Raw genomic sequence first — 25,468 nt, forward strand, 5'->3', positions numbered from 1 at the left:
TTGCTTGTTTGCAAATCACAGGTTTTTCTCACAAAGGCTTAAATCTGACTGCTGAGCTCTTCAGGGGCCACATGTGGAGCAGCCATGAATTGGACAAATGTGTTATATCAGAAGTCGTGTTGCTTTAATTTACCTTTGTTTTCTGGTTATATCAAGCACACACCAACCAACAAACTGATTGTCCAGTTCTCTCTTGTTCTAACACCAGGATATAATGAGCAGGCGGTAAAAATCTATACTGAAGATTACTTGCATACAACAGGTCTTTCTTGAACTGAGAGCCAATATTGCCGACAGCCTGAATGCATAATGCGCCATTGTTTTTATTTTCCTGTTTCCCATTCTCATTGCGGTGACACTGTACCCCGCTATGATTAAAATGCATCCTCCAATGTATCAACATTCACAAACAAAAGGCTTTTCATGGGTGGCTTAATCTAATTGTGTTGCCCTCTTTTACTAAAGGTAGCTGCTTTGACTTTGACTTATTCTCCAGAAGCAATAAAGTGCCAGTGGCAGTGAATGGAACACATGTGCCATTGCTCAAAGTGCATGGATAGACATGAAACACATTAGCCCTGATTGACCTTGGTACAGACTGCGCACAAATGCAGTACAAATTGTTGCCTTTTTTGTTTGTCCCATTAATTCATTGTTGTCTGGGAAAAAAACTAAAGCAGAACGAAAGCAAAAGGTGATAGCTTGCTGACAATTCAGTTCTGTGCATGTGTGTGGAGGGGGTATAACACTGGGAGACTCTTTACTGATTGTAATTACTCTACCTTTTCTGTGTGGAGTTGGCTTCAATTACAGACCATCACCTTTCCCTGTATATGGGTCATGACACCATCTCTCTCTCATTGTCTCAATAAAGCAAGAGTGTCAGCAGTAATAATAAATGAAGAGGAAAACATGTGAGACACTCTTCTCTCTTTTTGGCCTCCGTGAATACTGTGATTGACCTCTGAAAAAAAGCAATATTGATTATTGTTATATGGCAACCAATGGCTACAAATCCCAAAGGAATCAGTTCCTTTGTGTCATGTGCAAGGGAGCAGCAGTAGATAACGGATCCTTTAAAACAGTTTATCTTGATTGGGGGTATGTAAAAAAATCTATATTTGCTCACCACAGAAGTAAAAATGACTGAGTCACATAGCATCTGAACGCATTTACTTAACGCCTTTAAATTTGGCCTCATTTGTGGTGTAAAGAATTGAAGAGCTGACAGCATTTCACGTTATGATATTTCTGAATTAAACTTTCTATTTCCAATGCCCCAGCATCACAGAGCTTCACTATATGATTTCCTCCAATAAAGTCTTTTGTGGTTCACACCAGAAGGGAACTTTTCTGTCCAATTTGATAAACCGCTACGTGCCATGAGACAGACTGGAGGGAAAATGTTTCCAAGAATAGCTAAGTGTATCATATATCATGCATCGCACCATCTGTTCCGTACATTCAAAATGTTATTGCAATATTTAGAATTACAGATTATTCATGTAGGTGTAATTAACAGAGTCAAAATCCAACAAATGGGAGGAAGCTACAATTAATTCCAGACATGTTTGAGTAGAATCTATCTGGAGTAACTATTTAGGCTACAGTTGCCTGAGGGTGTACAGATGGAACAAAAAAGCTCTAATTTTATCAGTGGCAATGAATTACCCTCTATTGATCCCTCATTGCAGTATGGGGCCCTCTCAAATTAATTCTTTGGATTTCTTCTGTGAGATGGCATTACACTGAACAGATGAGGAGAACTGGGCCATATTAACTGACTGAGCTGAATAGAAAAAGGTCAACATCTGGCTCTTACAAAAGGTGCTATGCGAACTAGTTCATGCAGTGCACGGCCTTGAGGGGTTCGTATACATTTTACATAACAACATGCCGTCGTCTCCATATTTAATGGTTAACATGGCATTTCTACTCCACATTATCGGCCGGTCAGACCACGCATCCTCAGCTAAACAAACCCACATCGGGATTGTGCTAAACATGACATTTAGAGTCAACACAGTGATGCATTATACAGCACTTCTTCATGCTGTCCTGCACTTTTGGCAGTGTGCTACATTAAATGTGTTCAGAATGCCTGTATTATGTAATAACAGTGGAAAGAATCTAAGTGCTTTTCCTGAGTTAGTGGGCAATTTGGGGTAGTAATACTGTATTGGTACCTCTTTCTGATTCTTGGAGTTTCCACTCTTTGATATTTTAGAAAGGAATGTGTAGTTTTAAATAGCACAGTATTTGAACTGTTACTATAGCTCTTATAGATGGATTACTTTTCAGCTTTTCAGCAAACTGTAGCTACATACATTTGTTTTTCAGCAGCGGCAAAACATGAATCTTCTGTTCAGATTGTTTGCAACTGTTTAATGGCTGTAAGGAATAAAATTATATATTTATAAATATATATATTTTTTAAACTACCCAGTATAATAAGACAAAATTGTGTGTTTGTCAGTAACAGAATGTAGTTAGTATTTGGTATCATATGATAATTTGTTAAATATCATTCATTCTTTTTTTTTGGCAGAAAAAAATGTTTTTACTTTTCCTGCTTTCGTATATTTTGTGATCACTGTGATTCCATGTATAATATTAACTGCAGACCTGGAACATTTTTACATTTTTGTACATTTCCGTAAACAAAAGTAATGGATCTGACTTCTTCCACCACTGATAAAAAACCAACACAGTTGCAGATCGAATTCATCAACCTCTGACCCTTACTCCAACTGAAGTAGACTTTGCAGAAAGCAATCCGACGTACTGTGTGAAGTCTGTTCTTGCAGACGGTAGCTGACAAGCATCACAGTGACAGTATCTCCTCCCTTTCCCTCTTTGCGTCAGTCTTTCTCTCTCCCTCTACAGTCCTACTGGTACATACATAGGAGGAGAACATGTCCTATCTACCATTTGGCCTGACAACTAGGGAAATCATTAGTTCCTTCTGTAGGGCTACACTTAAGCATCAGGAGCCCAGGCCCATGGCGGGGGTGGGGGATATGTGGGAGTAGAATCTGTAGAATCTTCCTCATTAGGACACAGTGATTGTTCAAGTGATTGCCATAAAAGCTCATCTTCAGCAGGGACTGACATGTTTCCTCCTCCGCTGACAGGATAAGCAGTCCCATGCAGCCCCTGATTGGGAGTTGCGGTTGGCAAATGGAGGTGTTCAGTACTCTATGTTTATGTGTGTGTGTGTGTGTGTGTGTGTGTGTGTGTGTGTGTGTATACTGGCAGACATCAGAGCACACAAGTATTGCCACAGGAAAATATCTTCTGTCACCCAAGTCTTTTTTTCTGAACTGGAGCTTCAAAACATATGGATGTCTGTCTTTTCAACAACCTGACCTACAGCGGCTAAAGCCAGAGATATAATAACTTCCAGAGCCTGGATGCACTTGCTGCACATACAGACAACGTTATTTCTTCTTTGTGATAGATTTAGTTAACGTTCATGGAATAATGCAGTCGATGCTCACTTTAGTTATGAGAAGACTGGACATACACATGAGAGCAGTAGTATGTTTGAGTATTATTTGAGTTTTAGCAATGCGTTGACTCGATACCAAGACAGATGCTAATATCGTCAATGCCATTCTTACTAAGCCAATACATAATCAACACAGACACAACAGACATTGTGGTGTAAGCTTTCCTCACCCTGTGCTCAGAATACTTGTTGTTTTCTGACACCAGTGTAGCACATAATCATCACAACTACAGTGTTGTTATCCATTATCTGTTAGTTTCCTGAATGCCAAAGTCAATGTCACTTATTGTTGGTGCTGTTTTAGTTGCCCAGGCAACTCAGTTAATGACAGGGACCTGTGACAGACTTTTTTTTTCACGTAATTGTACTCTTTGATGAGAATTTGTGCACTCTAGTGTGAAGGCTGTGTACGAAGTGGGTTCCCAGGGCATTTAGAGGAGACAGTTTTGAGGATTGTTGTTGGTTATAGCTAGCTCAACTCAACCCTTCGTGAATTTAAAGTCAAAAGTGGCAGCTTCTGGGAAAATGACTGAATGTGTGACTTTTCTTTTTCAAAAGAAACACAGCATGCCTTTCTATCAAGCTTTTATTCATCTTCTGAATTTTTGTTAGGTGTCTGTGACAAGGCAACATTGCTCTACCTTGAATCTATACAATGGTTTAATGTCATTTTTTTTAAAAAAAGAAGAGAAAAAAATGCTTATAGAAGCTAAGAGACAAAAGATTTAACCCCATCTTAGCTCAAAATGTGTTTTAATCAGTGGTACTCATCTTTAGTGGGCATTAATTTTTTTCTAAATGTTTTTTTTTTTTTTTTTTTTTTAGATTATTCAGCTTCAAAACTGTCTTTGCTATCTTATGTTTGCTGGGTGGGAAACAGGGGTTAGGTGTTTGACGCAGTCTATTTAATTTAGCAACTTAATTTTAATATTTTTCATTATGTTTGGTTTCTTGGTTAATTAATGAGGAAAAACAATCTGACATGCCATGTCTCAAGCATCCATGTGTACAAGGTATTGTACAAGGCGCATCCTGACCAGTACGTGAGAAACACAGACAGGCACCAATATCCATACATCTAAAATCTAATTTAAAATCAGCTTTTATGATTTAACTGTATGTGAGAAAACCACAGCATCTTATTTCGTCACATGATAATACTGTAGGTCGTTTCCAGCATGCGATGAGTTTATAGCATACAACCATGGATAAGCATTTCAGAGAGCAAGAATTAATCTCCACACTCATCACATATTAAGCCAGTACTGGGACCATAATACAATACAAACTTGTTTATTTTTAAATAAATATTTATTTATTTTTGCTTAGGTTCTATTCACTTGTTTATTCAAACTATTTAAGTGTCATGAGGTTGTAGTAATTATAACACTTCGCAGTGTGATTTTTATGGTGGGGTTTTTTTCTTAAAATATTTTGATTGCTTTATAAGTTGCATGTTTTGTTGTTGTTCTTTAGAGTAGATTTTTAGACACTTTTTAATGCATTTTTGTTTTTTAAAATGTTTACAATTTCTTAAATACAACTCCACAAAATTATCTACACCTGTGCAAGTCCTCTGGGTTTAATAGGAGAACAGGCACAGCACAGATGTACATGGCAGTGTGACTCAGTGGAGCAACCTCCAGCTTGGAATAAACATGGGCCGTAATTTTATTTGAATTTTATTTGGGGCAAGTAGGCAACAGTGGGCTTTATTTTTAAGACTCTCAGACACTGAGATGGAGGCAGGGGAAGACAGACATGAAAAGTGGTCCAGTCCTCAAGACAAAACTAGCAGACAAGCAGGATTCAGCTTGCCTCAAGGCCAAATTATGGTTCAGCGGTGGTAGCACATTTGAAGTCCCTAAGCAGTGTGTGAGCAGCTATGGGCAGCTTTCTATCTGGAGAGAGCAGGTAGTGGGGCAAAAGGGGTATTATTAAAATATGTGGGGGAAGTGTCAAAAATATACAACCAGTCTTTGGGCTACTCTTCTTTAAACTGTTTTTGGTCCATCAGCCAGCCGCAGAGAAGAGTGGGATTATAGCAGACACAGTACTGAAGTGAAACAGAGTGTTAAAAACAATAAAAAAGTGTCCACTGCAGCCCCTGCCTGTACTTTTATATAGAGCAAAGTGCAGTTGGATGACAGCACAGAAGCACGTTTGCGTTGGTTGAAAACGTCTCTCTGTAAGCTCTCTGTGGGCATTACATATGGAAACAGACACAATCACAGTACTATAAAATCGCGGTATTGCTCTGCACCTGATCAAAAAGGTTTTCTTTTTCTCTTTTTTTTCTTTACATAAGTACAGAGTGAAGAAGTGGAGCGTCACATTGAAACAAACCAGGATTAAATCCAGGATACTTACCTAAAAATATTTATGATTAATGAATAAACCAAAACCAATATGCTGCTAAAATAGTCAGTTTGCCTCCCGTTGCGGGAAGCACCAACATGCAGTCATATATGCTGAGCTGCAGGCTTTAGACTTCACATAAGTAGTCATGCATGGGATTTAAAAAAACAAAAAAAACAATGACAGACCATCATTAATTTGAGCTCATTTAAAGAGTTTCTCAGTGTGCAGGATGTTGCGAGGCATTTGTGTTAATGAGCTACATCATTCATGTGAAATGATGGCACAATTAGGAAAACAAAAGTGCAAGGTGTGACAATTTAAGCGAATGTGCTTTGTCAGTGTCTGCAAACAACACCTCGGAGACAGTATATGCATAAAAGCCAGGTTCTGAAAACATTGCAGGGGGTTTAGGGGTCTGTAGTCACCAACACATTTCTACCTTGCTATTCTATACCCTAAGCGTGCTCCCACAGGAACCTCTGTTGAAACGCCGTGGCAGGGAATGAAATTAAAGCTGCTGAATACAGATGTTTTGATGTATGACTGTGTACTTGGTCATGTGTGTGTGTGTGTGTGTGCATGTGTGTTTTTAAGAGACGCATAAGTTGACAAAAATACAAACTGAAAAGAAGAGTGCTGCCAGCCATGTCCCAGCTATATTGTTGGATTTGTAAATGTTGCTTCCCCTCCCTTCTGAAACTCACTCACTTTAGGAATCAAGAGGCTTATATGAAAGGTGACTTTCAAGTACAGGAAATGCTCTGTCTCTTTATAGGAGCAAAAATTAAATTCTTTGCTTCTTTTGAGTCAAAAGGCGGCTCTTTCTCTTTTTCCCTGACCTCTTTGTGTCCATACCATTGTATCCTGTGCCCTTTCAGTTGACCCTTTTAACTTGAAACAGCAGAATATTTTGCCTGCTCTTCTCAGCGCAGATATTTGAACAGCTTCATGCCGCATCGTCAAATTCATTAGTTATACTCAGCCCGTGCAATGAGTGGGATCCAACCACTCAGCCGGGCATGCAGTTCTAGTGAACTAATGAAACGGTAATTACAAAAATAATGAGAAATATGAACCATCGTCCAGTATCTTTGGGGCTAGTTTGAGAGAATGCATCATTGTGTGTAGAGTTTCCTGTTGAATTTTTAATGGATTTCTTATTTTTCCAGTGTAGTACGATGAACATTGAAAGGACCTCTAACGTCTTTGTCCGGTAAATTTCATACTGTAGGGAGCAATATACCCCATAACACATGTTTGTGTGATGTATTTGTGATGTATAACGAGGAACAACCTAGACTAAGGTCCATTTCCTGTGCAACTTATAAAGTTATTGTCCCCAGCGGGCCTCATTTAGCAAAGTGTAGGCTATGCTGAGCCACGTTTAGTATCTAGTTTCCACAGAGTACAGCAGTGCAAACAGCGCATTATGGTCATACTGTATACTTAACTGCATTTATGTGGTGAGAACTTGTAGAATCTGCTGAGCATATCAGCTTGCATTCATTAAAAGCTCTTCACACCCGGCTCCCTAAGTTTGTCTTTACACTCTGGGAAAAAAAACAAAATGGAACTTATCCTTTATTTTTCTTCTCTTTTTAATTGCAGCTTCACACAGACAAGGTGGACAATGACACAGCCAGATACAGCCTTTCAGGTGAGGGGGCAGGCACCATCTTTGCCATCAATGAGAAGACAGGTGACATCCACGCGATGAAGAGGTTGGACCGCGAGGAGAAGGCTGAATACACACTAACCGCCAAAGTCACTAATGGCATTACAGGCCAGCTTCTGGAGCCCATGACTGAGTTCATCATCAAAGTCCAGGACATAAATGACAATGCACCAAAGTTCACCGAAGGCCCGTATCATGCTGCTGTTGAAGAAATGTCTGCTGTTGGTAAGTCACAATACAGACAGAGCTCATTTCTGCTCCCTGCCTCACACAGCAGCCTAATCAGTCTGTGAGATTTCCGAGACGGCTGATCTCTAATGGGCTATTGCATAAAAATAATGAGTGAATAAGAACAAGAGGAAATGAGTATGCCTATTTACACGCTTGCCTGCTATGAGTATTTTTCCACAAATGAAAATACAAGAATGATAAATCAAATCAAATCACTAGGACTTCACCCATAGCTCAGTGCTGTGACTGAACATCGAGCGTCAATGTCGACACACACTTAGGGAAGGCTCTCAACAAACAGCTCACTTACAAAGAACTAACAATATGGAAACATGAGCCAGATATTAGATTGTAAAATTAAATAACTCACCACATGTGGCAAGCATGTGGTGAGTTATTAAAATTTTCATACACAATCAAAATTCTGCACAAGCTGAAAGGCACCAGTGGTACATTTCGGACAGGCTACAGCAGCATATGTAGATATTGCCTTAGGGCATAAATCTGCTATTCTTCACTTTGTGTAGGTCAGGGGCCATTTTTGGGTTAGTTTTTTTTTGTGGGGGGCGGGGGTATTGCACTTTCCGTCAGTTACTGTCAAATTATTATAGCACACTATAATAGATGTTTATCCAAGGATTTAAAAGTGCGGAATATAATACTGATTGATGTTGAAAGCAATGGCAAGGAGATTAAGAGGGTGAACCTCTGTGGACTGCATTACTTTGTGTCAAAAGCATTTACAATTAGTCTTTTTTTCCCATCTTTCACAACAGTAAAGCCTAACAGTCCTCAAAGTAGGAAAGGCCTGATATGGACGGCTGTTACTTCAAGATTTAAGCATTATAATAATATCATGGTTGAGAAACATGTTTGCATGTGCACCCATAAACTGTCAGTTAGCTCGACAATACTGACGGACGCCAATTGCAAGCTACTATTCCTCAAGCCCCCTCAAACTGGTACGCAAAACTTTTGCCCTTGCACTGTATGCTAATATATTCATATATTCTCCTTCTTATTTCATCCATGCATTTAAATGACCACTGCATGATGATAATGCAGCTCATCTAGGACAGACAGAAGCCTGTAAGTGGATTGTTACACTGTTTTGAGACCCTCACTACTAACCCCGGCGCAGCTGAGTCTTGTAGAAAAAAATGCTTCCATCAGTAGCAGGAAGGAGATCAGAGTGTGTCTTTATGCTGTGTTGACATTGCAGGAGTTCAGCAAGGATGCTGGGGTCCGTTGTTGGGTGGTATACACTTGTTATTGTGTTTCCTCAGTGAGCTTCCTGTTGTTACCTGTCACAAAGCTGACATAACTCGCCAGGACAGACGGTGTTAGGAGTGTAATGGAGTCTATTTGGTACATCCCATAGGATGCAGTCTTTGCATCGGTTCTCAGGGGGAAAGCTATATAAATATATATTTCTGTGTAGCTTCTCATGATAACTGTATCTGACTCTTATTAGCTGCTGCTGTGGAAGCAAAAAGGAACAAAACACAATGCAAAAGTATCCATGTAAACACAAAGTAACAGTGAACTGTTCTTGTCTGAACTCTGTTACTTGATCCCTGCTGCTCAGCTTTGGATCTCAAATGAAATGTACTGTAGCTCTCCAAGGGTTTTGTCAGTGGAGTGCGGTAACAACCATAGTGATAGGGTAGAGAGCAAAGTGGTAGTTGACAGCACTCTGTGATTTGCCAGTGGGAATAATGCATAAGAAATGGAAATCGGCATCTCTTTGTTGATTGTTGTTCCCTTTTGTCACTACTGATTAATTAAACATTCATGAAGGCTCAGTTGTTAGCTTGAAAGGCTTTTCTTTTAGCAACTGGTTTCCTTCTTGTTAAGTTTTCATGTGCTGTGGTGTTATGGGGAGAATTAAGCTCTCTGGACAAACAAACAATAAGTCGTTCATCTCGCTCGCCTCATATTCATAAATCATCGGATTCTTTACAGTAAATTAGAATTTGCACAGGACTCGGTGGATTCCTGCGTTTTGAGTGGCGCACAACTAATAAAATCCACGTGAAAGAGAGCAGAACAGAGATGAAGATGGTGAAGTCGTATGAGCAAATCTTCACAGTGACAAGAAACTGGGAAACATTAAAATGCAATATTGCACATGCTAAAAAACGTTGCATTACATTTGGTACAAAGCTGAGACAATGCTGAGTGTGCTGATGAATTTCTGCTTAGCGTGAACCCACCTGTGTCAAATAATCAAAATCTAATCCAGACCGTAACAGCCTGCTTCTCCTGACGATGTTATCCACTTACAGAGCTTGTCAGTTCCACTTCAGACTTCATCAATGTCTTCGCAGCTCCTTGCTTATCGGGAGTGTATCCACACAGTATCAGCGAGACCAGGGACAAATATCAACACCCACCTTTTATCTGTCAAGGACTATGGCTAGATAGAGAATCCTCGTACTGAATGTCACCATCCCCCATAGGAAACGGTCCCCACAGCCGCATGAGATATGTGACACGGGTCACCGAGGTCGCCATGTATCCTGTGTGCGCAGGAGCATAGAGGTTAATGGGAAATGAAGGAGAAATACCTTTTGTTCTTCCTTTAAAAAGGGCCAGTCGGATAAGACGTGTGGCTTTCTGTGACTTTTGTCTGACTTTCATTTTCCTGAATAGCTGAAAATGGAGGTGACTCACATTTTAATTGTTTAGTGAATTGTCTCTGTAGGTACAGTGGAACAATAAGATGAAGGGGAAAGCAAAGGTTTTAACTTCACTAAATCTGCCAAATCTGTCAGAACACATTTGAAACCATTAGCATAAGCTGCTAGAATTTCTGTGAGTGCATTACATTGAATTGTTTTCTAGGGGTAAAATGCTTCTACAAAATTTCTTCAAAACTGTGTTAACTGATTTTTTTATTTTTCTGGGCTGCTCAAACCCTTTATGAATAATTCCACTTCATTTCCCATTACTGTGGCTCATGTTAGCTATGAACTCTCCACCTAAAATTGATAGATTTATGATTAAGCACAATAAAAAGTGAATATCTGAGTAAATCACGTACAGCTTTCTGAAAATTAGATTTTTCCTAAACTCATGGTAAAGTTGGCAGATCACAAAAATGGGCCACTTTCAAAACTCAATTTGCTTTCGGTATCATCTTTTCTTTTGTTTTGTCCGTTCCTCTGCGTTCTGGTTTGAATGGGATCGGTTGTCAACAATAAAACGATTGCACCTGAAAAGACCCCTCCCTCAAATTTCAGCTCTACCTACTGTGAACATTGTCTTATGTGGTGTCCCCTGAAAACTTTATTGTAATTCAGTTGTCTTGCGCATGACTTGTAGTCTTCCTATATTTTTGCATTTTTATTTACTTCGACATATGTGCCATATGTTACAAAATTGTTGTTTATTTCTTGATATTGTATCTTGTTGCTTGTAATTCCTTTAGGGACTATTGCTTTAACATTGTGAGCAATCTCAGTTCATCACTATGAGAAACCATACCCAGAATACTCATGCTAATAAATTATTTTATAGATTTAAAAAATGTTAATAATTGCAGTTTTAATAATGGATACTAAATATAATCTGGATAATTCTGTTTTTTATGTTTTGATAATATCCTCTAATCCTCAGACAAATAGGGTGCAAATTATTATCCATTCATTTGATCCAATGAACAATATACGTAGGTATACTACCTCAGTTTCTTCATTACATTGTAACTTTTTTAGAGTCACTTGAGGGAGTTAGCTGCTTATTTTTGCAAGCTGGTCCATGATTAGAATTTTAATTCTTTCACATGGATTGCAAAGAGCTCACAAGATTAACAGATTTTGTTCTCCTGTTAATGGGGTCTTCAACTTTAAGGCCAGTACAAGCTGACAAATTCCCTTGTATGTCTGTCGACCATATGCTGGAATTATGAGGCTCTGCCACCCGTCTGCAGCTAACAAGGGGGTTGTGATGTAGTTGGAAATTACAAAATCTGCTTGAAGTGACACAACAGGTAATTAGGAGGAGGTTGCTAGACCCTCCTTCCTGTGCTAAGGGGGGTGCAAATGACAATAATTGCCACATTGCGAAACAAACTTGCTGCAAGTTGTTTTGCCGGTTGGAACTCATGTGAGAGTTGCCCCAGGAGTATTGGGCTGTGAGTTCGCTTCATTATCAGGGCGATTAATAAACGGGCACGTAGACAGATGGCCCATCTCCTCTTTGCATGGGCCATGCTCTGTGAAACTTCAGCAAAATGAATACCTGTATGAGAGCACAGATCCCTGCCAAATGTGTCAAGATTTGCTAAATTGGAGTGTAGACATAAAATTGAAGTGACATTAATAGATTACCTGGAGTTGATTTGCATTTTCAGAGTTATTATGGGTGCGGATAAAAGGACTAACAGGCACAGCCATCTATGTAGGACCTAATGATGTTTCTGATTACGCTCTCATCACCATCGGCAGCTGGGAAAATAAGTAAAGGCTTGTCATCTCAGATTTGGACGATAAATGAGCAGACTTGATCAAGGGGAGACATATGGAAATGAGCAGTATGCAGACCTTTATCAGAGCTGATCGTCTCATGCTTCCAACATACAGGAGTACACTCTGATCACAGCTGATTTAATACGCTTGCAGTTTTCAAAGTGATCCATAGATACATAACCTCAACGAAGCATAACGATATTAAATACTGCTGTATATTTTGTCATAGCTTGTGCCTTTCTGTGTGTTCGAGCATATCTATCTATCTATCTATCTATCTATCTATCTATCTATCTATCTATCTATCTATCTATTCTTTCGTCTCATGAATTTTTCTGCACATTGCAGTTGGTCAGATCAATACAGGGACAGCTGAGATATTTTCAGACCATTTCATGCTTCACTTGGGCCAGATGTTCTATAAAAATCCTCTTTCTCGATATACCAAAAATATCATTGTTCTGTGCTGATCTTGCAGTAAATCTTGAACATATCTTGCTCTTGGAAAGTATGGCTCTGAATGCATTAAAAACAGCTTAACTTGAATAAACCCTAACAGTATTTCAGGGTCACAGCAACCCACATAAGCAAAAGAAGCCCATTTATAGTGCATCTTTTATCTGGCATTTCTCAGTTGAGCTTTGAGCTGAGAGCTGAGAAAGAGGGTGTCTGGTGTTTGTGTCTCTCTTCTCTGATCCTAGGCTCTGGTCTGCAGCTTGGCAGATGGGCTGAGTGGCAGGGGGCCCCTGGCCCTTTAACATAGTGGGCAGCTGGGCCAGAGCTAGGCCAGGGCCGGGCTGGGGCACATCTGACGAGCAGGCTCCTGGGCTGGACAGGGATGCGGCAGACCGGGACCATGATGATGGTGGTGGGTGGCTCACAGGCTGAACTGGGGTGAGAAGGGGTCAGAGCAGTGAACCTGGCCAAGGCTCTGACTCTCTCAGGCCTGTCTAACTGCCAGGAAGCGTCCATGCCAGCCTGCCCTTTTTGTGGCCATGCTAAATGGGAATAGGACAGGCCTCTGAAGCAGAAAGGATTTAACTGACATGGAGGAGTTTGTCTGTAAATAACCTGCTACGACTATTTATCTCACCTCATTTGGCACTAGCATTCTGCATATCTGAGTGTATTTACATGCTTGATTTGGTTACTTGTGATACCAGTTAATTGCCCAGTCACTTCTTTTTTCCTTTTACTGCTACGTTCTTTTTACATTCGCTTGTATGTTATTAACTTAGATTTCTTTGTTTCAGACTAAGCTGCAAATCACATGGTATTCAAGAGTTAAAATAAAAAAAAACCATATAGCTGTTCAATATTACCTACAAATGTGTATTACTAATTCATCAGATATTGTTTATTATCCAATGCACCTCTGAATTATGCATGTAACATCATCAGTCATTGGTCCAGATACAGTAATATGAGCCTTTTAAAGCCCCCTGGGGTATGTTCTCTTTTTGAGAATGCACAAAGGCATCCACGCACATACACACATACTAAACTGTGTGTTTCACACGCACATGCATCTCTAACATGCATCTCTGTTAGCATGAACCCACAGTGCAGATGTAAAGATGGTGTTGTTCAGGTGTAATTTGTCCCTTCTCCCCTGTGTAGCCTGCAGAGATGCACTCTATTTGCAACCCTCCGCACATATTTTTCCTCCTGTTCTGTACCTCTGCCACCCTCGCACTCTCTCCCTTTTGCTCACCATTGCTTTCCTCTGCTAAGCTAATGCTCTCCTTCACTCTTCCCTCGAGGGAGAACAAAAAGTAGCTGGCTTCTAGGTAATGAAGCCCTTCAATGTGATCTGCATAAGATTGCCTCCCTTGCTGGACTGGCTGCCTTGCCCCAATGAATAGCAAGAGGCTCTCAATGAGAATAAGGACAAAAAGCTGCCTTCTCTTTAGCCACAGCATCATTCCTCAAACAAAGTCTGACTTCTTTTTTTTCTTTTTCCTATGGAGTAGAAAGAGAAGAAAAATGAAAGGCAAGGAGGATAAATAACCAACAAAGTTCATGAAAGGGAAGGTAAATGAGAGAGAGAGTGCATGTTTATTTATGTGTGAGAGCATGTGCGTTGGCTCTTGTGTGCATCTTTTTGTAATGATGGGGAGACGGATGTGAATAACTGAGGCTGTCATGAGCGTCACCGTCTGTGTTGTCGCACTGAGTGGATGTGATTAAATGAATTTCATGCAACAGGGTCAACAGTAGCACAATGGGACATGAGAAAATCAAAGGTTAAATTTTAAATTTGTTTGTCTGAATGCTCTTTTTTAAAATATTTATAAGGCTGCGGTATTAACCTGAATAATAATCAGGAAAAAGTTTAATCACATACAACTAACCTGTCACATTTCCAGGTTTCTTGCTTTTCAATTAAGTATTAGTCATGAAAGTTTTGTTGCTTTGAAATTGGATTATTTGTGGTTGTCATACTATCACACACTGCTGTTCATTATTTCAAGGTCAGCTAATTATTCTGAGAACAGAAACAAGGACGCAGCATCCTCAATTCAGCATCAGTGCAGAGTAGGAGAGGGGCTGATTCAGTTCAGTGTGTCATCTAAAGATAGTGTAATGCCTTCTAATGGCCACTGGTGGGCATGCAGACTAACTGTGAATATTGCATTGTACAGATTAATGCAATAAAATTTACACAAACTGATGCACCAGTAACTAAGGGTCAAAAATATTAGTTAATTATTCAATGAGAAGAAAATGAATCAGTAACTAATCTGGTAGTGGTAGTTTTTTATTATTGTTTAAGCCATTCCTTATTCTACGACCAAATTTTTAATCGATTAATGGATTTTTTAGGAGAATAAACAGATGATGAATCAGTGATGAAATTGCTAGCTGCAGTAGTAACTCTAACCATCGCTGTCCTTTACTTGGATGGTTAAGCCTTTGTCATGCATCAGCTTTGAATTGGCATGCTTCTGATGCCAGCATTAGAGACGGCTTATGCACAATGAAAGACTCATTTAATACTGTGAATGAAACACTTATTGAGATGGGTACTTCTCATTATAAAAGGCTACTACAGCCATGTAGTTGGCCTTCCTGTCATTTCCCTGGAGTTGGAAATTTAAAGACAGCAAAATAATAAAAAAATAATCAGAAGGAGGGCGAAATATCCTAAATACTGTCTAAAAAGAAACAAAAACCCCGGATCCTAAAATTCCCATAATCTCACTCCATGCAGTTACTGGTTCACCAAAGTTTTCTTGCATGACAACACATACAATGCATGCATTTTTATTAGTTTTGAGCTCGATCAGCACTTACAGTACACAATGCTAATCATGTGTAGCCCACAGTGCATCCTGTTGCGAGCATGTCCAGAAATGTAAGAAGATGTGTGCAAGACTGTGTGCAGACTTCAACAGGTTGCCTGGATAAAATCCCAAATCAGTATTACGTGTCATTTAATTTAACAAAACTATATCTTTCATGTAAAAAAAAAAGACCATATCCAATAGGGTGTGATGGTCGAATAATGCTAAAACAGTAGCTTTAGTCTGTCATATTCACAGCTATGACAATCCATGTACATACTTTCCAAGGTCATTCTCCCTGTTGTCATTATTTTGTTAGAGTAATTTTGGTAAAACAGCGCTTAAGTTCAACATTTATTAGCTGTAAATCCCACGTGATTTATCCAGTTCATTTGAAAGGCATCTGAAACACTCTTAAGTCTAACACTGCATTATAAAACCATCACTGCCTCCTAGCCTTTTGGAGGTTTAATTACGAAACACATTAATGTATATCTGTGGGGAAAATGACAATTTCCTCGCAAATGACTTGAAATTTCACATAAGTCATGTAAAACCTCAGTCACATACACCTAAAGACCAGTTGGCAACCCCCTGGCAACTTCTGGTCGCTAGGGAAAAATGTGTATTCCCTGTCCAGTTGTAAATGGGCTTGCAACCTTCACCTGGCAGCAGCCAGCTGGAGGCTGCTGGATGCTGCCAGGTTAAATCAGTCATCAAGAGGGTGTTTATACAAAAACCTCAGTGTGATTGCTTTGCTAGCAGATTGCCACAGTTGTCAGAAGCTTATATGAGAGATGTCAACTGGTGCTCTGCAAATACACACTGTTTACTCTGTCAGCTGTACTAAAATTTGAAAAAGTATGACACAAAATATAAATGGTAGTGATGGATACACCTTTTTCCCTCACAACCACTAATTGCCAGATGCCAACAAAAAGCGTTTTGGCCTGTGCGACCAGGGCCCAGTCATTGTTTTATTCGGCACATACATTAAAACATTAATTAGAGCAAGGTTTAAAAACACATCTGATCAAATATTCTTAGAAAGAAAATATAACTGTCCCAAAAAGAGGAAAATTTGAATCGGCCAAGTAAGCCTTCAGTTAGTGCATGTGCCCTGTTTTTTTTTGTAGACTGTTGGTAGAGTAATACTTTAAAAAACACTATAATTACTGTTAATGTAAAGGGGAATAGTTCCATTGTTTAGATCAATCAACTACTTACTGTATCAGCTTATATTCAATCTGTTGTCACTGATGCTGCATTGAAAGCAATAGATGTGATTGTCGAGGAAGATTTGTAGCATGGCGATCAATCTTTAATTACTCTTTAATGGACGTGACCTATTTAATGTAAGGGTTCTTTGTGTATGTGTTTTACAAGTTTGTTACAACACATCTGCAGATGGTGGCCTTCTGCTATTGTGCATATCAACTCTAGCGATGCCACACAGGACTTTGGCACAGCCTTGAGTGTGTTATTGCTTTATGCAGTACTCAAGCACTTGTAGCCACAGACATGGAACCTCTACAATACTGAATATTATATTTAACCTTTTGTACCACAATATTGCAGTGTATTTAAAACTATGGAGGGGGTTTTTTTTGTTTTGTTTTTTGCCATTTTAGCCTCTTACTAAATACGCTAAAGCCTTATACTCAGTAACAGGGAACCAACTAATATTAAGCTAAAAAATATATACCTTCAAAAAGCAGTACTGCAAAATAGTGCTTTTTACAGCAACGAATCTTCAAGAAAGCAATAGCATCTTTTGTGTGTGAAAGAGAGAGCGAAAAATAGGGAGATCTGATTAATGATTGATAACTTGATGAGTGTATTTCAGAGAAAGACCTGAATAAATTGTAAAACTCAAAATGAGTCCTGTAAGCACCTTGAATGAATTCTGTGTATGGGAGAGATAGCAGGAGTATGATAAATGACTGATCAGATAATCAGCGTCTTCTAGATAAAGATAGAATTGAAAACTGTACAGCCACACAAAAAGCTGACTGCCCCATTTTGGGTTTTTCTTTTTGGGTTTTTTTGCTAGACTCCCACAGAGAGCTGTAGCATAATCAATGAACAAATCAACTAATAATTCAAACAGAAAATGCTGCTATCTGACTTACTAGTAATGCCGGAGGTGATTTCAAATGGGAAATGGTATCAGAAAGGAAAGCTCCTTCATTAGGGGGCTTTTCCCCTCAGCTTCTGCAAATTTGTGCAACAATAAACATAGAAAAACAATTTTTACATTAAAAAAGACAATTTTCAAGTGTCATTTTGCACCCATTTGTGGTAAATGTTTCATTAAACACAGTTTCTCTGGTTCTCTTTTGGACTATGTCTACTTTGTTACTGAGTCTTTTTGCTGTTAAAATATGGGCCAAATGTGCAGGGGTTTAGAGAAATAATTGGGCACACAACATGTTAAGTTATCCATCCATCCAACCAGATTCTTCAGCTTATTTAGAGTTTTGGTGGTCTAGGCAGCCTATCCCAGCTGTAATGGGAAAAGAGACAGGGTACAACCCAGACAGGTTGCAAATCTATTACAGGGCTAACACAGAGAGACACGGACAACTTTTCACACTCACTGTCACATTCACACCCACAACCAATTTAGAATCATCAATAAACCTAACATGCTTGTGCTTGGACTGTGGAAGGAAGCCTGAAGTATCTGAAGAAAAATCACCCAGACATGAGGAAAACATACAGTCCTAGCCACTGCACTACTGTGGTACTGATGTAAAGCAAATTTCTTAAAAGAATCATTGCACTACGCTAACTGTTTTTAGATGTAGTTTGGCCCTACCTCACTGGTTATTCCAGCCCCGAAAAAAGAAAGAAACTCAGTGGCATCACCCTTGAATCAACAGGTGTAGCTGACAGTACTAGAATTCATATCTTCATCCGAGACCTGTGAAGTTTGCTGTGGATGCCATCAGCTACATTTATTAAGCAGGTCACATCTTACTGGAAATAGATCTGGTGTAGCTCAGCTGAAACAGTCATTGTCTTACACAGCCAATCCTATACTTGCTCACTAATTGCCTACAGGCCCCCTGCTCTGCAGATAACAGACTGAGATGTGACCATTTGCTGCACATTCTCTGCTATGCTGAACTGTACAATATGTTCTTTTTTATAATTTTACACAGATTACACGTTCATTTTGGTTTTGATATCTCTTCACTTATAAAAGCATAAACACAGTGGGGGAAAGTTGATTATTAGCATGTAGATGTAGATTTTCTTCCCTTTTTAAAGTTTAGATCTGTTAATTCTTCAATATCACACTTCAAAAGTTAATTTTCAGATATTTTTGATGAAATTTAAATACTTTGTGAATGTGTGTATGGGTGTGTGTGCATGTATGTTTACATATCTTTGTGGGGACCAGCAGTCCTTACGGGGACAAATCCCCGTCCCCAAGCGTTTGAAGGCATTTTTTAGGCTCAAAATGCAATTTTAGTGCCAGAGTTACAATTAGGTTGTGGTTAAGTTTAGGCTAAGGGTTAGAGTTAGGCATTCATTTTTATTGTTAGTGTTAGGGTAAGCAGCTAGGGAAAGCATTATGTCAGTTAGATGTCCTCACTAAGATATGAAAGCAAGTGTGTGTGTGTGTGAGTGTGAGTGTGTGTGTGTGTGTGTGTACTATCACCTGTGATACATAACAGCTGATATAGACTGTTTGAAGTCATGCTGGTGAGTGGAAGGTCTTTTCTACATTACTGCTATAGCATGCAAACTGAGGATGGTTCCAGATCGCACCTTAAACTTGGCGCATGCTTACTCATATCTGCTGAGATGCCAGAAAGGTTTCTACTTCAGTACACAGCCATGGCTCACCTTTTAATTATTCAAGAAGAATGTTGTGGATTTTTAATGTATTGTTGTAGGGCCTTTTTTTGGTGCAATTTTCCTGTGGTGTGTTCAGTCCTCTTTGCTCCTTTGCGTCTATTTCCTGCTGCATCTGGCACTGCGTCCGTCAATCCCACTTACTTTTGTTGCTTCAAAAACAGCAAGGATTTTGCTCCCTGGTTTTCCACTCAACATAGCGTGTGCAGGTGTGCGTGTGTGTGAGTTAGATGTTGTGTGTGCATGTTTTTTTTTTTGCATCTAATTTTACAGTGATGAAAAGAAAGAAAAGAATCCCCACACTCTCATCCCTCCATGTCTGCATTATTAATTGTCTGAGCTATCAACTATAGCTATTTGGACCCCGCAGGCACCCAACAGTCAGTACCTAAAATTAAAAGCAGCAATTGCTTCCCAATGAATGCCATAATAACACTCTTTAAAGTTACATTTTGCTCCCACAAAAGAGCGTAGACTTAATTTAACTGCAGAAGAAATAAAGCAGAAACTGCATAAAGAAAGACAAAAAGGAAGTCTTAAGAAAAATCTTTATTAGCTGTTTGTGTGTGTGTGAGCGTTCATGTGTGTGTGTGGCTACAGCTAAGATTTGTGCAGCCTACTGTAGCTTGTAGTGGAGAGGGATTGGTCAATGCAACATAAATGAGGGTGGAACACATTCATCAAGGTGGGAGAGATTTGAGACTAGAGAGTCCCATCCAATCACTGGCAGAGAATAAAGGGGAGAGGCATAAAAGTCTGTACAGCAAGGTCTTTTGAAAAAGAAGCTGATAAGACGAAAGGATCAAATCTCCAGTGCGGGCGAGGCCTTACTCTTGATGTCTCTCCCCATTAACTAAAGCCCTGGCTTGGCACATACAGTCGTTGCCACGGTTCAGCTGTCTGATACAATGACGAGAAAGTAGAACATTAAATAAATCAAATAAGTCTTTGCAGTGTTCGTCATCAAAACGTATGTCCCTGAAAATTCATATTTCAGTTTTTATTTTATATTTTTGTTCACGGATGACTTTAAATGATGAATCTTTATTGTGGTTTTTTGCAAAGTGATACAAAATTCCACTTGTGTTACTGTGTGTTTTACCCTCCTGTCTTACTATCACACGGGCTGCTGATTTTTGGCATCAGGCAACCTTGTTGAGCTCTACCTTTTTGTGTTTTGGAGCATTGGCAGCTGTATTGCTCTCAACACTGCAGTATGGATTTAGTCAGTTTGTAGTTTTACCACAGTCACAGTCTGGTGTACACACGAGTATGCACACGCACACACACACACACACACAAACGCACAACCAAATACACAAGTCAATCCTACAGCAGGTTTGCTATGTCACACTGGGGGCTGCTGTGTAATTGGGTGAATCTGCTCTCCAGCACGCAACAGAGATAGCCCTTTAAAATTTCACTTCACTTCTGGGAGTGTAAACAAACCTTGGGATTACTAGGGGTGTAAATCCACATTCTACCTTCTTTTCTTCAGTCATTCTCCCCCCCCCCCCCCCTCTTTTTGTTTGTTGGCCACGTCCTTTTGAGAGTTTATTGCTGTGCTGGATGTTTGCTCAGTATTTGGAAAGGGTTTCTGTGTGTGTCACTGTGACTTGTGACATGTTAACAAGCATGATAACAAGTGCACATCTGTGTGCCTATGCGTTCATTATAGATCTGCATGCGCATCTTTGTCGGCACGAGTCAGTAGGCGTACACTCTAGGCATGTATTTTAGCATGTCTTATGTGCGGACACTCTATGTGGCTGCGTGCAGCTTTCTGTCTGTGTGTTCTCTGTGATGGATTGCTTGTCAGATGCCAGCATAGCACCGCTCTTACCGGCTGATGGAGACATTAAGTCACCAGTCACGTAGATGTAGTACGTTTCAAGATTCCTCAGGGAAAATGCTTTAACCCTTCCCGCTCCAGGACGGCTGTCAGACGACAGTGTATGTTACTTAGAAGGTGCTCCCTGCAAAGACCCACAGTATGGCTGGATTCAGTTGAGTTTGGTGTCTTAATGCATTTGTGTGTACTTTTAGATGGGCCAATTGCTAGAGTTATGGGCTGCAAACTGTGTACTATGACTGTCTCTGAGAGGCTTGAATTTTTATTTTATTTTATTTACCTCTGCAAGCTATACGAATAGAAAATATGTAATCGACAGAGAACATCTTCTAGTAGTGGCAGCCTGAGGGAGTCGTTGCGGAGGGAGGGATTTTAATGCCCCCCCCCCCCAGTTCTGTCCTTTGTTTTTAATGCTATATTATTATCACTGCTGCTGCTCTCCCTAGAATATTAAAATAACACACTCTGAATGAATGTCAATGTTCACGCTGGCAACTAAGGCAAATCAATTTTTTTTCATTAGAAAAATCTAAACTAAGTCTATTCATTTGCAAAGGCTATTGTCGATCAGTATACTATCCAGTTTTACAAGAACTTGAGTGTTATTATAAAATGTATTAATGCATATAAAAATCTACTTTTTGAAATATTTATTTTTTGCTTTTAGATTAAATTTAGCCCTTTACTTACTTTTAAGAACATTTGAAAGATTCACCATCATGTGATTGACAGAGGCCTGGTAAGATAATCAAACACCTGTGAACTGTCATCCCAGCCACATTTAAATAAATAAATCTGTTGTAATTCTGATCATTATAACTGACCCCCACTTGCTTCAAAACACAGATAAGAGGACAGAAACACACACACACACAGACACACGCACACAAACCCACACTCAGAAATATCGCAGTGAAAATAACCCAAACAGTCAGACTTCTTTATGTTTATCTAGACTAGGACTTCAAAACTCGTAATAAAAAGCTTGCAAGAAAATGGTTCCAGAGCCTTTAAGCATAACCACAACTGAACATTAAGAGACATAACTCATTGAAGGTAAAAAAAAAAAAATCAAATTTTCAAGTTCCTCTGGCTTGGTAGTGCTTTTTCCTTATATTGAATCAGCAAGTCTTCTTCATGTCTGCACAGTACTGTCTATTTTCTTGTCTGGGTTTCAAGGGAACCTTGCTGCGTTATCTGCTGCTCTTTTTCTCCCCACTGATGTGGCCTGATGTTTTTCTGGAAGATTTGATCCTGAGGACATTTGCTGTTAATGCACTGTGAGGAGCTTGAACTTGATCAGTAGGGAAACCGCACAGTTTGTGTTTGTGTTTAAACAAGGATTTTGAAATAGGATGTTAGACTGTGCAATATCATGCATAGATATATATAAATATACCATATCCCAACAACTGTGTTATTCTACTGTGGCTTTCAATTGATAGGATGCTTATAATACTGTCCGTGGGAGCATGTACAGAATAAATCAGCGTACACACAGGATTTGTCTTCCCTGGTGTTCTCATGACCACTGAGCAGCTCAGCTGGAACAGTACAGGGCTACATACACTGTTAAGGGTATTTTAGGCACAATGTACACAAGCAATTCATTTCTGATATTAAGTAATAACTTTGATCTTTGGTTTCCGCACTCAGGAGCTGGTGGTAAAAATATTAACCGCAAGTTCATTTCCTACCTCGGTTTTGCATTGTGCTGAAACATGTTTTTTTTTTTTTTTCATTCTTCCATTGAGGAAGAATAATTCACATTAAACACCCTCGCCCCTGTGGCAGAGTTCCCAAATTAAGCAACATTTTGTTCATTTACCCATGATAAAGTTGTTCATTAGACAATATACTTTGCCTTATTCTTTGTTATTACCTTGCCATTGTAAATGCCTTGGGAGCAATTAAATATGTGAAGTGCCCAATTTTCCGTCCTCGACTTCCAGTCCTGAACTCTATCTGCATGTTGCACACATTTCCTATGAACTAATTAAAGTGAATCAATGACACAACCCTTTAAAATGGCGGCATATGTCAGGGCCATCAGTGGGGAACAAAAGACCCTCTTAATTATTTTGTTCCTGCCGTTCCTGTAAATGGCTTGTCAAGGCAGCAGACTCAGTAGCCGACTACTTGAAAAGGAGATGTCATGTACACACAGAGACACACGTACCAGCACATAAACACATACACAAACACTGGTTTCTCTGTGACGGCTCCCTCTCTGTCTTATAAAAGACTAGTAATTGTACTACAACAATGACAATGTAAGTGCTTAAGTGTAACAGTCCCCATACTCTTCAAAGGTGCAGCATCCCTTATCCATCATTGGCTCTGGGGAACTATTTCTTGGATGCTGACAACCATATCTTATCTTGAAAAAAAGAAACAAAAAAAACCAATCTCACCCCTCAGGGGGAATCTGCTGAAGCCACTCTTCCAGTTTCAGGATACCCAGGTACTTCTAGCTGTCCCGTATATCTGCTATTCTGCCTTCTGGAAACTCCACTCGTTCAGTCCCAATCGCTTTCCCCTGTGTTTGTAATCGTTCAGCCAAACCAGAGTGATATCATGATTTCCTCATCATGGATCACTGTGAGATGATATCTCGTTCACTCTTGGCATACAGGTTGATGATCACTCCATTTCTAAATCTATATCTGTATTCACTCTTAGTGATAAGATGGCGACTTGTGTCATTGCCTTGGAGTTGGCCTCCAGTGTTGCCTTCCACAGTCCTGCTGAGTTTATGATGATACAGCTGGAAACTGTAGTGGCAGCATCACTGTTTTTGCAACATTAGGTCAGGGTTTGAATCCCAGTCAGGGCATGCACACTAGATACCCAATGCTACCCAAGCCTACCGCGGAACATGAGCGAGAGACAAATAATTATAGCCATTACATTTTTTTAAAGAAAAAATCTGGTGCAAGTTGTTCCTTGCTGTTCCTCATTCGTTTAACCCGTTCTTCACCTGCATGCTGAAGCCCTGCCTAAATATGCAGCTTACCATGAGTATGCATTAATTCTGTTATAAACACTGATGTGTTACAGGAGACTTTGTTTTTTCCCCTTTTCCCCTGCTTTGCAATTATTAATCTCACCATCCTGCCTTGTAAAATACTTACATCTGCCTCATATTAATGTAAATCATCTTAGTGAAGATGTCTGGGCTGTAGATGAGTGAAAATGGTGACAAATGAAAGCACGGGAGTTGTGAGGCTGCACTGGTAAATGAGAAAAATTCTCACATGCCAGGTGTTTATGAGCATGCTTATTTGTTTAAGGGTTTTTCTTAATGCCCATCTGCATTGTTGCCATAAATGCCCATCTGTAGCCCAGGAATCTCAAAGTGGCTTTGACTACTGTCAGAAAATCAACTGGCAGTGCTCCAAGTATGTCATCTTCTCCTCTGAGAGAATAAATGGACGGGGATGGTTGGATGGATGAAAGGATGCCTCGACACGCTTGTTTTCTCCACCTCGTTACAACCATTTTCTGTGTTATCAAGAGCTTTGGCCTGCCACACTACAGCACCGCGCTACACTTTGTGTTTGACAATACTCTGCCTCACAGTGCTAATCGCCTCTTAATTCTTGCATTACTCCCCATCCGTGAACATGAATTTCAATTGCATAGGTGGTACTGTCCAAAAATAGTGCTTGCAGCACTGCCTGGAGAGATGGGCTGTCAGTCTACCTGTCTGATCATGAGCTATTATCCTCTCTGCCCACAGACAGGAGGGAGAGCTACACCAGTGTCTATGTGATCATGATCAATACATAATCACTTTCCTGTCACTGCAATGGTGCTATCGGGGGACAGTCCAGCCTCATAGACAAGCCATTTCACAAAAAGGGATTTGGCAGACCATCGTTTTTGACCTAGAAAAAAGGTTCGGTTGTTTTGTGGGTGTGTGATGGTGGTGGGGGTCACAGTGGTTGAGGCTAGGTCGGATGGCTAAGTGAGGGCTGGATTCATTTAATCAGTAAATACTATGTAGTAAGTACCAGTAAGATTATTACATGGTCAGTATGCTTGGATAAATTGCACAAGTTTCATGCTTATAAGACTTTAAACATAGTTTCTGAAAAAGACAGCGTCAATAAAGATATTTACAGCTTCAGTAAACATGCAGTTGACAATTGTCACCAGTTACTCCATTTGTTGCTTCCCTATTTCATAATAGATTTTAATTCATTTAAT

At 39.7% G+C, this 25,468-nt stretch overlaps 1 protein-coding gene across 2 annotated transcripts in view; it reads left to right on the plus strand.

Annotated features, from left to right (window-relative positions):
- The window catches only part of cdh8 (cadherin 8), a 99,465-nt gene that overhangs the window by 31,209 nt on the left and 42,788 nt on the right, over positions 1-25,468 (plus strand). For both annotated transcript variants that reach the window (XM_040011245.1, XM_040011244.1), the window contains exon 3: positions 7,481-7,772. In XM_040011245.1, the coding sequence (XP_039867179.1) occupies positions 7,481-7,772 (292 nt within the window). The remainder of the gene's footprint in view (positions 1-7,480; positions 7,773-25,468) is intronic.

The sequence above is a fragment of the Simochromis diagramma genome, unplaced genomic scaffold, assembly GCF_900408965.1.
Source record: "Simochromis diagramma unplaced genomic scaffold, fSimDia1.1 OVJJ01000603.1, whole genome shotgun sequence".
NCBI lineage: Eukaryota > Metazoa > Chordata > Actinopteri > Cichliformes > Cichlidae > Simochromis > Simochromis diagramma.